The sequence below is a fragment of the Diadema antillarum genome, unplaced genomic scaffold (genome assembly GCF_040938485.1).
Source record: "Diadema antillarum isolate AM-2024a unplaced genomic scaffold, OU_Dant_1.0 seq00000164_RagTag, whole genome shotgun sequence".
In the NCBI taxonomy this organism is placed as follows: Eukaryota; Metazoa; Echinodermata; class Echinoidea; order Diadematoida; family Diadematidae; genus Diadema; species Diadema antillarum.
The window spans coordinates 433,752-451,549 of record NW_027271235.1 but is presented as its reverse complement, the minus strand read 5'-3'; the positions used below and the strand labels follow the sequence as shown (position 1 = coordinate 451,549).

General features: G+C 38.2%; 2 protein-coding genes across 2 annotated transcripts; one reads left to right on the top strand and one right to left on the bottom strand.

The window, feature by feature from the left end:
• Window positions 1–4,406: 4,406 nt before the first annotated feature.
• Window positions 4,407–5,516, bottom strand: LOC139728106 (heparan sulfate glucosamine 3-O-sulfotransferase 1-like). Its single transcript, XM_071639069.1, has one exon. The coding sequence runs from the start codon at window positions 5,514–5,516 to the stop codon at window positions 4,407–4,409; it is 1,110 nt and encodes a 369-aa protein (XP_071495170.1).
• An 8,547-nt stretch (window positions 5,517–14,063) lies between these two features.
• Window positions 14,064–17,068, top strand: LOC139728105 (dual specificity protein phosphatase 3-like). The gene is made up of 4 exons (XM_071639068.1): window positions 14,064–14,077; window positions 14,743–14,857; window positions 15,357–15,471; window positions 16,171–17,068. The coding sequence occupies exons 1-4, from the start codon at window positions 14,064–14,066 to the stop codon at window positions 16,359–16,361; spliced, it is 435 nt and encodes a 144-aa protein (XP_071495169.1). The 3' UTR covers window positions 16,362–17,068.
• Window positions 17,069–17,798: the final 730 nt, after the last annotated feature.

The window sequence follows — 17,798 nt, the reverse complement described above, 5'->3', positions numbered from 1 at the left end:
TTTGATTCTGTTCGCTTTATATGATAGCACTACATGGGAGCTTTGAAACTTCTACACAGAATTTCAGTCGTGACCTTTGACCTTGACCTTTGACCTATATTGTACATTTTTCTACAAAATGCTACTCCTTCGCCATTTCTAACCCGATTTCGATTCTGTTTGCTTTATGTGATGGCACTAGATGAGGGCTTCAAAACTTCTACACAGAATTTTGACCTTTGACTTCTTTGACCTTTGACCTTGATTTTTTGACCTATATTGTACATTTTGCTACAAAATGCTACTCCTTCGCCATTTCTAACCCGATTTCGATTCTGTTTGCTTTATATGATGGCACTAGGTGAGGGCTTCAAAACTTCTACACAGAATTTTGACCTTTGACTTCTTGGACCTTTGACCTTGATTTTTTTACCTATATTGTACATTTTGCTACAAAATGCTACTCCTTCGCCATTTCTAACCCGATTTCGATTCCGTTTGCTTTATGTGATTGCACTAGGTGAGGGCTTCAAAACTTCTACACAGAATTTTGACCTTTGACTTCTTTGACCTTTGACCTTGATTTTTGACCTGTATTGTTCATTTTGCTACAAAATGCTACTCCTTCGCCATTTCTAACCCGATTTCACTTCCGTTTGCTTTATGTGATGGCACTAGGTGAGGGCTTCAAAACTTCTACACAGAATTTTGACCTTTGACTTCTTTGACCTCTGACCTTGATTTTTAACCTATATTGTACATTGGCCACAAAATGCTACTCCTTCGCCATTTCTAACCCGATTTCGATTCTGTTTCCTTTATGTGATGGCACTAGGTGAGAGCTTCAAAACTTCTACACAGAATTTTGACCTTTGACTTCTTTGACCTTTGACCTTGATTTTTTACCTATATTGTACATTTTGCTACTAAATGCTACTTCCGGCGGGGACATATATTACGCACCGCGTAATTTCTACTTTTCCTTGTTATAAGAGTGTGAAGACGAATGCAAACATTCATTCTCGTATCCAAGAAGTATTGACAAACGGAATAAGAACCTGTCATAGTCATTGATACAAAGGCCTAAGTATTAGGCCTACAATAAAATACGGGTTAGATATTGCGCGGATAGTCTCCCGTAGAGTAGTTGTACTTAAGATACAAAGATCTACGTGAAATGGATGACCCTCACCTTACGAATAATTTCCATCTTCTCCACATTGCTCTATCAAGGACTCTTTGAATTCTTTTCTCTTACTACCTCTTGTCTGAAATCAAAACCTCACCACTCAAGAAACCAATTTCTTCTGTCTTTGTTTGCATTATTATACATTAACCATTGTCATTACATTCCCGTTAAATACTTGACTTATATGCCCAGACAAGAATATCTATACTTCAGCCAGTGTGTTTAAAATCAAAAGCAGATGGTGTATTAATATTCTAAATTTACGAATTTATAAACCATGCGCCGTAACATCCTAGCCGATTTTCCGAAAACAAATTTAATCTGGGGCCCAGCTATCAAACCAACCTTGAATTGTGGTACTTTTTTTTTTTTTTTTTGGGGGGGGGGGGGCTGTATCATACATTATATCAAGTACGGAATAGGTTATATACTTGTACATTAAAAAGCTTCAAGTTTTGAAATGCGATATGCCCAACGACGGAATATTAGCGAGTTTAGCGATGACGGGTCAAAATACAGTTAGATGTGCCACTATAGATCAATTTATTGGGTGGACCAACATTATCCATCAAAATTGATTCAGTTAAAAGGATGGTAAAGTGTTGGTGGAGGTGAGGATTGGGTTTTAAACTTATTGCAAGCTACCAAGAAAACCGCTTTATAGGTAGAGCATATACTATTCTTCGACGAACTCAAAGCTTATTACATGAAAATTGGTTCTTGAGTGGTTGAGACATCAAAAAGAAGTAAAACAAAGCGAGCATAATAAAAGGAGGGCCCCACCTTTTATTAGAATTGCTCTGCTTTGGATATCTCAGCCAATTCAGAACAAATATTCATCAAATGAACGTTGAATCCTTCTGGAATTGCATGCTCTTTCATAAAAAGGTTTCTGATTTTTTTCTCACACACACAAACATACACACACACACACACACACACACACACACACACACACACAAACCTGACGTTAGGTCTCAACCAAATTACTATACGACCCTTTTAATCCATCTTTTTTACACTGACCTATGTGAAATAACATGCAACATTGCAAGCGGGTACTAGTACCACCTTATCTACCATAGCTCTGGTATTAGCCATTATGGGCTACGTTTGAGTAGGCGGCTTTTACGCAATATTTGTGTATCGTTGCTGTCATTGATTACAATGGGTTAACCTCTTGATGCTTTAAACACTTTAGTATCGACGAGCTGTTTTATGGAACGGATAAAAAATACAACACACACAATGCAGACATAAAAACAACAATGACTTGAAATACCGGAGTGTGATTGGCTGTCGCAAAGACAATTAAGTTTATTCGGCTCTGCTTCAGTTCTTCAGTCACCACAAAGTCCAATGTAACAGTGGTTACTTCTGTAAATTACTCTATAATGAAGGTACAGAGCACCCCGTTATAGCGAAATCCTCGTGACCGGCATTTCTCTTTCGTTATAAGGAAATTTCGTTTTAACAAAGCAAGGAATTATAACGCAATCCATGCGTATATTACTCAATGAATAATACACTCATTCACTGGAAAGCTTTGCCAAAATGGTTTAAATCATTTAATGTTACATTAAACACAGAGCATAAAGTTGATTGCACGTTCATGCCTAGTTTCGAAACATCATTACAGAGATGGTTATAGGATTCGGTTACAGTTCGTAATTTCAAAGTTCGTTATTACTAAAGGTCGTTATCCCTAACAATCCTTATTACGAAGGCTCCCTATTTGAAAGGTTCACCCTTCTAGGATTCGTTACTATAAGTATTCCGAAGATAGTTACTCTGAAAATGAAATAAAGTTTCTTATCCTGAAGTTTCGTTCTTCAATAGTTATTTTGAAGATCGTAATAAATTTCGAAAGTGAGATAAGATCCCTCGATTTGAAGGTTTTCAATCTACCCCAAAGAAAATAAAAAAGGATTCCTAGTCAGGTTTGATAATCCAATAATGGGAATGATTCGGGTTTTTTTTTTTCCCGAAGGTTCGCTTGTCCGAATAAGATTATTCAATCTGTACTTCCGAAGTTTTGTTAGTGTGCTCACCTTTTCTCTCTATCTCTCTCTCTCTCTCTCTCTCTCTCTCTCTCTCTCTCAGATAAACGAACCTTATTTCATCTTCCCTTTTACAAACATAATTATGGAATAATGAAGATTTCTATCATTTTCGGATGAAAAGGCCTTCGGAATTAAAACCTTATTTCATTGTGGAAATAACGAAACAATGTTCGCAATATTACGAGCCCTCATTGCCGAATTAACGAACATTAAGCAATAAGAATTTTTGTGTTTCGTAGGGGCCTAATGACGAAAGGCCTTCTTTCATTTCGGATTAACGTATATCCAAAGTTCTCTCAGAAACATTGCGTGACACACGGAGCGAATGCAGAGTGATTTGAAGCGTCTGCCCATCCATGCAGACTCTCTGTAAACGTTTCTTCCGCTACTTTTTTTTTTCGTAAGCGATCCGTATTAAAGGACAAGTCCACCTTCATAGACGTGTGGGTTGAGTGAATGCAGCAATATTCGTAGAACACATCAGTGAGAGTTTGAGGAAAATCAGACAATCCTTTCAAAACTTATGGATTTTTGAAGTTTCTGCTCACTCAAGGCTGGATGAAAAGACTACTATAGCTTGTGATGTCACATGAGCACAACGATATAAAGAAAGAATAAAGAAAATTCAACATATTTTCACGATTCTTGCATAACAAAAGAACACTTGATTTCTCTCCTTCAGAAGGCAGGGGGAATAAAATTACCCTTAACATGTGTCAGTAACAAGTCGAAGAAATGTACACTTTATTCAAAAAGTGAAGTTTTGTGAAAGTCTCTTTTTATTTTCTCTAAATCGTTGTACGCATATGACATCATACACTGTAGTAGTCTTCTCATCCAGCAGTGACTGCGCAGATACTTTAAAAATTCATAACTTTTGAATGGATTGTCGGATTTTCCTCAAACTTTCACTGATGTGTTCTACTTATGTTGTTGCATTCACTCAGTCCACATGTATACATGAAGGTGGACTTATCCTTTAAATTTTGTCCTAACGGAGCATTTTCTTTTGGTTTTCTTTGTCAATGGCGCTCTGAAAAGATTGCGTAATGAAGAAAAATGTTGTCCCATTTACAAAGGCGATGAGTTTGGAGCCTGATCTTTTTATACTTTCGCTACAAGTGTTATAGTGTTATAGATTAAGAAGGGTCTAAGTGTTGGCTTCATTTTGTTTTCTATGCCCAAGTAAAACTTTTCCCAACCATTCGTTCAAAGATGAGATTGTGTGGGTGATAGAAGTCCTTCAATTTTCGCTCAACATCTTCAGCTACGAAGGGATGAGGGCGCCCTTTACCTTCGCGCATGCAGACATCTTCACCATCTAATTGATGCTTGCAATAAAACCCCTTGGTTTTATTAAAGTATATTTTCGACTCGTCAAAATACTTCGGCAGTGCGAGAAAGTATTCGACCTCTTGAAGGACGGGCAGAGGGTTTGTTTCGAGTTGGTGACCATCGACCACCAGGAAACGATCACGGGGAAAGACCTCCAGCCATGCCCGCAAAAGTTCGTCGTAAAGCCCGTGGCGGAGAGCCGTATTAGTCTCTTTAACATCACCTTTATTAGAGAGGAAGGTCTTTTTGAAGCCAGCGGGGTTTAGCGCCCTCCTGAGAGGCTTGCCTGCAGTGACAATATTATGAACATAGCTCGATACCAACCGTAACACGGGATCACGAACTACCACGATAAATTTAGTCGTAGAGGGCAGCATGGACTTTATAAGCAGTGGAACCCTCTTGTCACGGATGTAAGTCGGTGTCTTTTCCATTGTAAGCTGATACTTCGACGAAACTGGCATGATATCGCGATACCAATCCATGCCACGATTAAAGTTGTCGTTCCAAAAGTAGACTTCCTTTGGTTTATGCGAGTGCACAAGATACGGGTGCATGTCGAGAAAAAAGGAGAGCGCCCCCGTCCCACATTTCGATACACCGATTCCGATCACATCTGGTAATCGTTTTCGACAGTCCAGTTTCTCCGCTACCGATGAATTTGTTTTCCAGTCTATGGGACACCTCACGTCAATGGGAAGAGTTCTGGATAAATTTCTGACATCACTATTAGCAGATTTTGAGCTTTGATTTTCTTCGTTTTTATTTGCACCTAATATGGCTGCAGCGGCCACCCCTCTCGATGCTGGGCTATAAGGTGCGTATTCATATTGTCCTCTGAAATCAGTGGAGGAGCAATGAAACAGGAATTGTCCGATGTTAAGAACCACGTACCCACCGATGAGAGCTCCGATGGCAAACGCCCTCAACCGTTCATTCTTCACCAACATCGTGACGTCGGAGGGGAGCCGTAAAAATCAACCTGTAATGTAGAGTATGATGACAAATGAAACGCAATTAACTGGTAACATACAGTAGGCAGAGTAAAAGTGCATCGGATATAATCATCGGAGTAAAGTAACATAAACAAGGAAGAGAGTAATCATCATAATAAATAGTCGGAATGCCAGACGCCGAACCTTATTTTACCGTGTGTCAAATGATTTTTGATGATTTCACCCCATTTCGTTTGTGATGGATCCGAATCTGGATGATGAATTTCTTCCATCCCTGAAGGTTTTGAGATATTCAAGATGATATTCAAGTTGCTTACCCTATGCATGCACATTTCCTTAGAAATAAAATGGAGAAAAATAGCAAAGAAAAATAAAACTGTTCTCATGTTTCGAGGATGCTGAATCCGAATCTGGATAGTTCAAGTCTGGAATCCTCATTGCCCGAGGATTCTGAAACATTAAATGGAGCCATCCTAAACATCGTAAAACTTCCAAGGTTGCAATAGAGAGTTGACTCTATTATCATGTGTTACTAGTATATAGTCGAAGTATTAAACGAGGGATAGTTTAATTTACCAGTGGCAGCACGTAATGATTTAGTGAGAAATGTCCTTATAACTTTCATATTTCTGCTCCAAACGAATAATATTTTTAGATAAAGACATAAAACCCAGAGTACAGTATAATGCTATAATACCTTGGACAGGTAAATACTACCACGCCATGTCCATTGTATGCATCACTGTCTTAGAAATCTACATAGGATTTTTAATAAGTATTAGATAAAGTTGCAGTGTACCGACAAATTAGCCTAGGTGGCAGGTTCACTCAGTACACATTGTAAATGGTGCAACGAACAATAAAAAAATGAAAAAAAAACATTGCGATACAACGTCATGTAATGGGTAAATCCTACCTAGTATTTGTGTTTTCCGTTAAGCCTTACAGAACCAATTTAATGTTCAGACAAGATAATGCACGTATAGAGATATCAATATCACTCATTTCCATATTAGTATACATAAAACTATATGCGCACTCATTTGTGACTATTGTGTATAATAGAACTCATATCATTGTCAATACGAACCTATACTGTATCAATACTAGTAGTCTGATGCTAATAGTTGCAGGATAATGTCACTTCTTCCAATACACCACCCAGGCTGGTCAGTCTACCTCTGTACACATCGTATACAAGATGGCGACCCTTGAATAGCGAGATAAAAATATGAAGACATGGAATGCACGGCTGGACTGTCAACGTTTACCGGATCGGTCTCTCCTTCCATGTAACCTTCTTGTTGGCATGAGCATTTATCACGCCACAGCAAAGCCACAATGCTACGCGTGATGTTAAATTCGCGGTTCAACCTCAAAGCGCGAAAAGCGCGAAAATAAAACCAGCGCGAAAGAAACCACTTTTACAGTAGTATATAGCTCAGCGTTGATCGCCAACGGTAAGTGTCCTGTACGCAAGCGAGAGACACACTTCATAGGACACTGCTCTGGTTTGTACATAGTTGCTACTGACGAGACAACGGATACAAAACAAACAGAAGAAGAATTATAAAGAAACAAAAAGAACAAGAGGTAGCAGTGAGCTGTTCTCCTACCTCAGGGATCAATGGACTACAGGCTTCTGGCACAAAGGTGTTTGACTTTCTTGCTGTTTACACACTTTCCTCGTTTGAGACCATGAAGTTTTTTATAGCTTGGCCTCAGTTTTTTGTTCCTTTTGTCAAGCTTCAACACGTTTGTTGTGGCATGCATAATTGTGTCACTATCATGTTCTGTCTCTTCAGCCATTTACAATAGTGAAAAGTAACTGTTTCTTGCATTCTTTATAATTCTCTATTATACTAGTGTTCATGTACTATTTCAGCCAACCATTACTTAAGGAAAGGAAGTCATTTGCATGACGGGATTTCAGACAGACTTAATTTTAGTAAATTCCGATTGCGTGTACCAGTTGCGGTTCTCAAAATTTCGATTTATTGATGGAAATAGAGTCATTGCTTGAAGTTTATTTGTTTAAGGGGGTGGAGATTCCCTGTTTGTTATCAGAAACACTTTGATTCCTGTTGCAAAACTGGTATCTTCCCTTCCATGTAACGTTATATCGTTTGATATATAGTTCTGTGTCATAATTTTTGCTACCCCGAATACATAAATTTGTGTCGTATACTGTATTATATAATATTATAATGCATTATTGATAACAATGGTTATAAAGGTTGGCATGATCACAAATTATTGGCCTATACTTGAAGAGTTTGTTTGCAAAAACCGATAAGTCCATATTTGCCAAATGGAGATATTTGCGATTAAAGGTCAAGAAAAATAAAGAGAATAATAAGAAAATGTTTGCTTCTTTTGACCATAACTTCAAAAATGTACCTTTATATGTAGTGACCAATGTATCATTTACTCTAGTAAAAGGTATTATTTTGTATTTTATGACAGAGATCGTACTTCAAAATCTTCAAAAATGGACATATCGGTTTTTGCAAACAAACCCTTCACTTTATACTTACATGATGCTTTTATGTTTGTTGCACCCTTGATATATTATTTCAATAATTGGAAAACTTCAAAAAGTTTTATCTGACATGTGGAAAGGCATGCCCGGGGCAAAGGACTATTTTGTAAAGTTGCATATCCTGCTTGATTCTGAAGATAGGGAACGCTGTGGTATAGTGGATAAGACTCCCGACTCCCGATCGGAGGACCTGAGTTCGATTACCGCCCAGGGCTTACGTCCTTCAACAAGACGTTTTTTTACCCACCATGTCCCTCTCCCAGGTGTATAAAATAACCTGACAACACTAGGGTAATAATAATGGCAGGGCCCTCTGGTAGAGCAGTGGTAACACTGAAGAGGCTTCCCTGGGTAAATAAGACCTTCTTATCATTATTATTATTATTATTATTATTATTATTATTATTATCATCATTATTATTATCATCATCATCATTATTATAATTACTATTAATTGTCATTGTTATTAGTGTATCATTATTATTACTATTATCATTCAATTCAATTCAATAGTTTATTTCCACCATCAAAAAGAAAAGAAAAAGAACTTGATTCAAAGCGGTACAAGCTGTCGATTTGTCTTTCATTCGTCTGATAAGGGCATTTTTTTGTTCAAATACAATATAAAACATATATGCACGAATAATGTCATAAAAAAGAAACAGTGCACTTTGTCATGACAACAAAATAGTAAATAATAGATTATAACGATGGAAAACAGTGTTCCACTAAAAAGCCAAGCTTGTAAGACGTGGAACACTGGAACACACACACACACACACACACAAACACAAAACCCGACAGCACCAATTTATTATACCAATAAAATATATTCATATTAAATTCTTCTCTATGATGCTGATACTATCAACAATACTTATTATGATTTTAGAATGCAAACATATAAACTGTATAATATATCACACTTATGGCACAGACACTCTAAGGCCAGGTATGCCATCAGAAAATTATTGACCGAAAAGGAAGATATACACGCGGCCACACAAAACATAACGACAACAACAACAAAAATACCTTTTAAATGATATTGGTAACTACATTATAAAGGTACATTTTTGAAGTTATTGTCAAAAGAAGCAAACAATTTCTTATTAATCTCTTTATTTTTCTTGACCTTTAATCGCAAATATCTCCATTTGGCAAATAATTATGGACTTATCGGTTTTTGCGAACAAACTCTTCAAATATTTTTTTTAAGTTTACACTTAAATGTATCTAACTTATTGTTAGTATCATCATCATCATTATAGGCCCTATAGACCAAAGCACAATATGTGAGTTAAGTTTTCCTCTTCTATAATGTCTTTGACAATTTAATCATTCAAGCATACATTTCTTCTTCTTCTTCTCCTTCTTCTTCTTCTTCTTCTTCTTCTTCTTCTTCTTCTTTAGCATCAGGTCCTTTAGGTACGTGATGATTCAGTAACAGAATTTTAAGTTATCCAGATTTGCGATTGCTGTTGTTGCTGTCTTTTGTCACTACACCGCTGCCAGTGACCTTCACATTCCATTTTGTTTCTGTTTATGAACCCTATGAAGCCACTCCTTCGCCCATTATTAAATTTCAACCAAATTTGGTGACTTTTCCTATTGCAAATTAACATTTTAGTATATAATTTAGCAATGTTTCGCTATTGCAGGTTGCCATAATTAGGAAACAGTAAACTGACAGCCATCGCCATGTCAGTCTGATTTTGCGTCCTTTCTTTTCAACCTGTTTCAAATATAATTAAAATAATTATAACAGTGGATGAAATGGGTGGTTTCTTATGTAATTTGTTGAAGAAGAAAAATGTGAAGTAATTATGGCTGTGAATGGCCCTGAAATGGTTCTCTATTATTTCCTTTGTTTTATGTGACATAGACATCAAACAATATATCAGAGATAATCCCAAGATTACCCCTTTATTTTGTGTCATTTTGAATTATTCACACAAGTTATGCCTGGGGTGTAGTATCATTTGTTTATCACCTGTATTATTAATCTGCAAATTCAAAATTCCAATATCATGGAAGTGTGAAATGTGATAACTATCGCATGTCAACTATCACAAACAATGCATCACAGGTCTCATGATGTATTATTCATTACTGTAATGAATAACACCCCATGCGGTGACCTTGAGAAATTTCATCTATAATAAATAATGAAGTTTGTCTTGCTTATCATTAATTTGTCGCAAATATAAAGAATGATTGGTCTATAACAAGACATATAGATTGGGGATACAGAAATTATACAGAAAAGTCATGTTTTGACCATATTTCTATATATTTCTTTATAATATCTTGGTAAACAGCGCCCTTCATGGGTATGGGTGACCTTGAAAAAGTTCAGATGCAGGCTCATTTAGAGTTTGAGTTGCTCTACCCATGTGCCAAATATGACTGTGAAACATTGCATAATAACGAAGTTATATGGGGGTACAATATTGCCATCCCCCCCCCCTTCGGCCTTGAAAGAGTCAAAATAGCATGAGCTTTATATAGGATTAATGTTTGAGTATTGTTTTAGTGATAATTATTTCAAATTGGCTATGCAGAATTTGTATCTATTTCCTTTTACAACAATTTTCTTTCCCCATTATACAAAAAAACAAGTAAATGTTTATACTGTGGACTATCTCTTAGGTTATATTTTGAGTAAATTACGTGAATGGTTTAGAGATAAACAAATCAAAAGTACACACTTAAAGGGAAGGTACAGTATTGGTGGAGATGAGAATTTCGCCTTTAACTTTTTGCGAGATACCAAGAAAACACTTATGATATGGTACAGAGCATACCATTTTAAGAGGAATTTAAGTTTATTTGATGAAAATAGGGTTTGGAATGACCGAAACATCCAAAAACAAAGTAAAACAAAGAGATCGTAATAAAGTGTGGGTCACACACTCAGAATCAACCATTTCAAAACCAATTTTCATCAAATAAACGTTGAATTCCTCAAAGAATTACAATAGTCATGCTCTTTCATATTATAAGAGGTTTCTCGTTATCCCACCAAAAATGTTAGAAACCTGAAATTAGGTCTCAACCAAAACTCATACGACCCCTTTAACATGACAAAAGGAGGGGTATTTAAACATTCACTAGTTATATTATTCATGGCACATTGTTAATATAATTATATAAAAACACAACAATGAGTGTTGAGGATACTGACTGACGCGAATACTCGGCCGAAGACGTGCATTGATAGGCCTATGGAGGTGTTTGGGAATAAACTTGCTTGTTTGTTTTTTGTTCATTTCTCTTTGTTTGGGTTCTTGTTTGTTTTGGTTGTGTTTGTTTTGCTTTGGGTTGTTATTTTCCTTTTTTCCGTCTCTCAGTTTTGAAAAAAAAAAAAACCCCACAAACAAACCCTCCCTATTCCCACCGCCACCGCACTCTATGGAATCCCTCATACAAATTTGTATTATGTACTCAGTACTCCGTCAATACGATTACTTAGTATGACCCCGCCCACCAATCCGCCACTGCATAAGCACGGCATGCATGCGGCACACTGCAAAAACTGGCGGGGCTCTTATAAGTTTGCCATAATAACAAGCGCAGCTACACAGCGTCAGACCTATCCTACTGTGTTGCATATATCGGACGAATTCAAAAGTTTGTGAGTGAATTGCTTCGTAATGATAATGTTTTGTATTCTATTAACATATCTGAGAGCACCTACCTTGAAAACCGTTTTGTTGAAAGTATTGAACCAAAATTTTATGCGGCTTTTAATGCTGAGTTCAGCCTGAAATCAGGATAACGACTGAATAGACTGGGTTTCTGTACGATAGTCCCATAGCTTGCATTTGATGTTTGTTTTCATGGCTGCTGCACTGTCTTCATGCATTGCAATGCAATCGGCCTAGATAATCTAGAACTAGACCTTGTCGGCCTATCTGTTTCAGTATCAGAAAGAGAGGGAATCGAGAGCTGAGCAACATTTAGTCAACCTCCAAGTCCAACAATTATTCAGGGCAAAAAGGGCCAAGCAAGGGAGAGGCATGGCAGAAGAAGGAGTTCCTCAGTGAGTTCCACTTCCAGGGCAGTGCCAGTGCAGTGGTAGACTGATTCTTTTATTTTATTAAACCGTTGAGGTCGGACTGATTTTGCTACAACACGCATTTCCTATAGACACATGCCTGAGTTTTCTACTCGGGACTCATCCTCAACGGGTTAAGAACCCACTGGGGTCTTCCAATTCCATTTGCATATAAATTTATATCATAGAATACACAAACCAATCAAAATGCTATAAGGAAAAGAGTGTGACCTGAGGTCAAAATCAAAGAAAGAACCAATCAATGGAAAGTAAAGATGAGGTGATCATGAACTGAACTTAAACGTGAATGGGAACGGAACAAAAGAGTTGTGAAGTATGGAGATTGGTGAGATGTGAAGGTAGTGGAAAGTGTATAATTGATAGGCACAAGGAAGGGGAAAGGAATTTGGATGTATGGGAGGCAGAGACTCCAACTCTCCTGTTTTCGACGGGAGATCTCCCGCCGAAAGCCCATTTTTGCACAATCTCCCGTTCTCCCGTTTGAGATTTGATTTCTCCGGCCCTGGCTCTGTGTCTCCCGGTGGAAAGGATTTCTTACTTATTTCTATCGTATGTTGAAAAAATAAGCCTTAGATAGCACCAGAGAACATCTAGAATCCTAGGAACTTCGCACACTTCAAATTGGAGTCTCCCGTTTGCTAGGGGTTTCGGGCAGGAGAATCTCCAGATCAGAAGGTGCTTGGGGTTGGAGTCTCTGGGGAGGCTAAGTGTGAGAGGAAATGATAAGGAGCATGTGTGGAAAATAAACTCTGAGATGGAAAGCTAAAAGAAAAATGAATTTGATACAGATCTTTGGATCAATTTCATGCTTTTACACTAAAATTTAAAGTTTACATGAATGATTTCTAGCAGGTGATGTTATTTGTTGTAGCTATCATTCTAATCATAGCTAGTAATATGAAAATTTTATTTCGTGTGGGTTTGAGTAGAATTATGTGAAGTTGTCACGCCGCCGGACGTGTGAACGTGGCACATGAAGAGTCAAAATTAAAGTTTAATTTTCATATTACTAGCTATGAGTAGAATGATCCATGATGACTACAACAAATAACATTGATCATTCATCTTAACATTTATTCTTTTTTTGTTTCCTTGTTTGTTTTGTAATTTTGTGCATTCTAGATATTGCCTGATATTCACAGGAAACAGAGGGCTCTACTACTACTCATAGGTGAACATAAACTCAAGCGCATTACGACCCCACGACTTGGTACTTCTCTTTCTGGTGTCTTCGTGCCGGGAGGGTGGTTGCTGTGACAACAGACATCCATGGGAAATAGCATGACATCATCCACACCCGTCTGTACCGTGCATGAGCTGGAGGAGATCTTGTGGGCAAATGGAATGTCGTATTCCCGGAGACTTAACAGTGTGGACCTGGTCTACAAAGATATCTTCATAGGTGGAGAGTAAGTCCCCCTGTAGCTCAGCTTATGTCAAATCCTACCTTTCCTTGGCAAAAGGAAGTATGTACTAAGGTGTTTGAAGAATTTGAATTCCAGAATAGATGAATGATATTTTCAAAGTTTTTAAAGTGAGGCCATCATCAGATAGAGACAAAAATATAATCTTTAATTAATTGTGCATTGTATAACAAATCTAGGGTTTTGTCTTCTTTCAGATGAACGCCGCTTGATAGTCTATCTCCTCAGAAAAAGCAAGCTGAAATGTGACAGGAATGGTGTCACTAGAACTACTTTCATTGCACGGTAGCATTTGGCGATTTATCAAACGGTTTGGATGGGTTTGTGGGTTTGAGTAGAATATGCAACTTTGCACACCGTTGACTTAGTCAGGCATGCGAATGTGGCACATAAAGAGTCTAATACTATTATGCATGAGACCATGCATCACAAAACCACCAAAAAAAATCGCACCTCTTGATTTTACGTTTAGAAGGACTAATAAAAAAGGTGAAATGCATCAAACCAAGTCAGTCCGGAATTTTTTGTATTTTCTGAAAGAGCTACATGTATCCTTCTTCTACAGTATTCTTTAGTTTGGGATCATAACATGAATGGGAAAGTGTGTTTTCACCAGTTTTTCTACAACCCTTTTTGAGGGGAGAGTAGAATGATCAGGTATGTCTGAGAGTCCCCTTTTCATTTCTTGTAATCCTTTGCACACTCTTCACTTTCAAGTCTAATAACTTTTGAAAGGATAAGGCTACTTCTTTGAAAGTTGGCTTTAATCATGGACAAAATGTGTTAATAGAACATGCTCAATTTCAGCTTAATCTGATACCGTAATTCCTTCATTGTTGGTGCACTGGTGGTTTACATCCTGTGTTTTGTCCCTTTCATCGCACACCCTGTACTTCAGAGCCTTTTTTCCTCAGTTCACACTTTTCCAGAGTGTGTGCTTTCTTTCCAGTATTTAGGTAGGCTTGGGGAGTCCATCTGAACTAAGTTATGCATCATTTTAAAGCTTAGAGTCTGCTCTTTCAGAATCTGCCCTTAACTAAAAATCCATGTTTGGTGACTTTTTGTTGCTTTTGTGATGCAGGGTCACATCTACACATTATATCAGTGAACACTTCTCCTTTTCAATTACATCACTTTGCAAACTGTCAAACAACACATCATTTTATCTTGCAGGTTCATAGCCAAGGACAAAGCAAGACTGAAGCAGCTGGGAATTACGCACATCATTAATTGTGCCCAGGGTACAGGACACGCCTTTCTAGTTGACACTGACCAGGAGTATTATGAGGTACGTCCATACTGGACATTAAAAGAAACAATGAAAGAAAAAGGAAAGGTTGCCATTGTCAATATGAATCAAGGTAGTTAAAGGCTCAGGTGAGCTATTGTGATCACTCTTCATCCGGCGTCCGGCGTCCGGCGTCCGGCGTGCGTAAATTTTTTACATTTTCGTCTTCTTCTTGAGAACCCCATGACGAATTTTCACTAACTTGGCAGGTAGCTTCCCCAGGGGGATAGAATCACAGTTTGTTCATTTGGGCACCATGCCCCTCCTGGGGGCCCCCAGGGGGGCCCGAACCCTCCAAAATCAAGAAATCTTTAAAAGGCTTCTTCTGTAGAACCAGAAGTGATAGAGCTCAGTTAATATTATGAGTTAGTACATTAATGACTGTAGTTTCAAGTTTGTTCATGGCAGAATCAGGAGAGCCCCCGACACACAAGTAGTGGCACACACGATATATACAGTTCAGTTTATTTATTTTATTTTTTGTATCCTTATGGCACAGGATGTGAACATTAAGTTTCTGGGCCTCCCTGTTTGCGACACCCACATGGCCAACATCAAGCAGCACTTCGAGACGGCTGCAAGGTTCATGGACGACGCTCTCCAGAAAGGCGAGGGTAGGGGACGATCATTTTCATCATTTCTGACCAAAATAGAATACTGTGGTGGGTTGATATTCAGTAATATATATTTGTGGAGACATCGTGAAGATTGGACCCCCTGCTGACCTTTTTTCCCATTTCTGACCTTTGACCTCTGCGTGAGTGTCTGTGTTTTTGTACTGTTCTTGTGTGGTATTTTATATAGCCTATTAAGGCAGAAAGTGGTTTATTCAAAAATACTGACTTAATTCATTGTTTCAAGTTCAATCATGAAGTTGTTTCGGGCTATTAGATGCATAGTTTCATGGGGCATGCAACCGATATGCAATCACAGCAAGCAGAAATGAGTATGTGATATGTCTTTTATGATAACATATATTTTAGTCAACACAAATATGATTCTGATAATATTGAATGGAATTTTTGGGTCTAGAGCAATTACCCCCTTCCCTTTTAATACCCTAACCTTAATCCTAATCCTGAACCTAGTCCTAACCCTAACCGGAAATCTAATCCTAAACTTAACACTAACCATAATCTTTATTCTAATATTCTACCCTTATCACTATCTAATCACATCTAGCCAGTAAGGGGGGGGGGGGGGGGGGGGGGTAATTGCCCTCATACAGAATTTTCATAAAGGATAGAAATGAAATAAAAATGGCCCATATATATCTAAGATGAGTTATGTGCTACAACCTCGCTGATTGACAGGAAGGGTGTTGGTGCACTGTTACCAGGGCATCAGTCGGTCGGCAACCATCGTCATCGCATACCTCATGTTGCGGCACGGGATGACTGCGCAGGATGCCACGCGGACGGTGCGAGAGCGGCGCGACATCTCGCCCAACAGCGGCTTCCTCCAACAGCTCTGCACACTGCACCGTAAGCTCCACCGAAAGTAGCTCTCTCCTCCCGACCTGTAATTCTTCTGTGATATACGTGAAGGGACACTTCCACTTCACACGTCCGTCATGTGATCAGATTGCCTTTCATGTTTTCACTGGTGTTTGTTACTAACTGATATCAGATATAATCATGGATTCAAAATGATATTTATACTTGTATATAAACATATTATGTGACCCGCTACAACAAAATGATCCGAAAGTCGGGGGAGGTTGAATTTCTGAAAATGACGTGACATTATTCTGTTTCTCTTCTGCTTTAATTGCATAGATAACACAACACATATATCAACGATTTAAGAGAGCATGTCATCTGGTGTAGGAAATCAAGGTCGAGGATGGGAGGTTGAGAAAAACACCTTTAAAGTTTTCCTTCCGAAGCAATTGTGATCGAGGGGAGGTATTAGACAGTTTTCACCTCTTGACAATAAAAGGAATGCCCCTAGCAACCTCTGTGATGTTCATTCAACCTTAGCACCAGTGGTCTACGCACGACCAATAAGTAACCAAGATGCCATGAACTCATCAATAAGATCACTCCCTCGTTGCTAGAGGCAGAGTCTATCTGCGCTCTATATCCAAATCTTAGGACACATTTCTGCTCTGTTTAAACCCGGAAAATCATGGCCCAGAAAAATGTTACTTTCTTCCCTATCCTTTGTTACTTGCCTTCTTAATTTTGGAAGATGATAGACAAAACTTGACACTGTGAAATTATGTAAAAAACAGAAAGATGAGGGATTTGCCCGATTTTGATGATCTGACTGGGCTGAACTATGAGCGACTTTCAGATTCTTTTGATGTGGCGGGTCACATATTATGTTTTTGAAGCCAGTTTTCCTCTATGTTGTATGTAACATGCAGAAAAAACAACAAAATTTTTTCTTTCAAACCCAAACATGGCAGAAAGGAAAAAAAGATATTACATGTACCTCCTGCATCATCATTGACAATGTAGGTTGCCAGTAGTTTGTCAGTCTCATCTCAATTATACTGTGATGGTGAAAAAGTTTCAAAAAAAAGAAAGACAAAAGGTAGCTAGTAACTACTCTCCCAGCTACTTTAAAGCCACTATAATATGTGCAAGTAAGATCTACATATCTTTCACTGATAGCGAATTATCTGTAATGTGTCTTATTTTTTCAACAACCAACTGATATAGTACTTTTGTTTGTTTGTCTTTGTCATGTTTAGATCTTTACACGTAAATGCGGAGAAAGAGGTTATTGCTAACCGTATCCGGGCAATTACCCCCAGAGGGCAATTACCCCCCGGCTAAATACTGGTTAGTGGTAAGGTTAGAGCAAAGATTAGGGTTAGGGTTAGGTTTAGGGTTAAGACATTGGGTTAGGCATAGGATTAGGTTCAGGATTAGGATTAGGGCCAGGGGAACGGGCCGGGGTAATTGCCCAGGGGGTAATTGCCCTAGACCCG